The sequence below is a fragment of the Cyprinodon variegatus genome, unplaced genomic scaffold (genome assembly GCF_000732505.1).
Source record: "Cyprinodon variegatus isolate N-32 unplaced genomic scaffold, C_variegatus-1.0 Scaffold1063, whole genome shotgun sequence".
Lineage (NCBI taxonomy): Eukaryota > Metazoa > Chordata > Actinopteri > Cyprinodontiformes > Cyprinodontidae > Cyprinodon > Cyprinodon variegatus.
This window is the reverse complement of record NW_015151516.1, coordinates 227,003-228,233: the sequence shown is the minus strand read 5'-3', so window position 1 is coordinate 228,233 and position 1,231 is coordinate 227,003. Positions and strand designations below refer to the sequence as shown.

General features: G+C 45.1%; 1 protein-coding gene across 1 annotated transcript in view; it reads right to left on the bottom strand.

The window, feature by feature from the left end:
- Nucleotides 1–1,231, bottom strand: part of LOC107101175 (neurofascin-like) — a 129,125-nt gene that overhangs the window by 23,302 nt on the left and 104,592 nt on the right. The window contains exon 29 of the mRNA XM_015399976.1: nt 483–611. Coding sequence (XP_015255462.1) covers nt 483–611 — 129 coding nt within the window. The remainder of the gene's footprint in view (nt 1–482; nt 612–1,231) is intronic.

Genomic DNA, 1,231 nt, shown 5'->3' with positions numbered 1-1,231 from the left:
TACTTTTACTCAAGTATGGAAAGTGAGTACTTTTGCCATCTCTGAAAGCGATAAATGCAAATCTGATGTCTTGCGTACTGACTGTAGGTATGCTGGTCTGACGGGGTATGCTCACCTGACAGAACACCGGCTCTGGTGTTCCCACAGCATGGCGATCAGAGCCGAGTCGATTATAACACGGGTCGTCTGACCCAGGTAGACGGGCATCAATGAGCTTTTCCCGCTGCCTCTAAAGGCCAATTGTTCTTAAACTGGTTTTTCAGCCGGTGGGAAAGGGGTAGAAGTTTCCTTAAAGTGCTTCCAGTATCTGAGCTATTGGTCTATTAGTAAAATCGAATCAGATTTTACCGTTCTGCTACCAAAGCAAAGTATTACATCAGACTACTGGTGTGACTGAACAGAAATGTAAACACATGAACATAGAAATGCAATAAAAACATCAAAATGACATTACATTGGATGGAGAGATTTCCTGGCCTTACTTGGGTATTTGCCTCCGCGGCTCCTCTTGATGAAGCAGACAATGAGGAGAATCAGTATAATGAGGGCGATGGCGCACATCAGGCCGATGAACCAGCCCTGAGTGGCTATGTCCACCTGGTCTATGTGAGCTGGAGACAGAGACAGAGAGGAAGTTCTGGATCAGCATGAGTTCTGCTCCCCTCAGCCACTTTGGTCCTCATCAGCATCTCATTTTTAAAAGGAATAACAACAAAACTAATGTCTTTACACATTTAAATACACAAAGAAATGCCATCCATCCATTTCTTCCGTTTTATCCGGTGCCGGGTCGCAGAGGCAGCAGTCTAAGCAGAGATGCCCAGACTTCCCAATTCACACATACCTCCTCCAGTCGGTCCGGAGGGACCCTGAGGCGACACCAGGCCAGCTCAGAGACATAGTGCCTCCATCCTGTTATTAATAAATGATTAAAATAAAATTACTCAGAACTCCTTATCTGATCCTAATGATCAATTACACAAAGGAAGAATTTTGGACTTTCTTTCCTCTGGGCTCTATGACTGTATTTGTGGTGTTGCTGCTAAGTGAAGCTGCAGCTTTGCTCAGGATAGGATCCTTCATCCTCCATTGTTTGTTCCTGAGGATTAGCATTCATGCACATAAACGCAGGCATGGCCCACATTGCTCAGACCATGGGTGGGTTTAGGAAATCTGGGGCCTAGACATCAAACAGCCCCATTCTCCAGATAGAGAAATGTTAATAGAATAG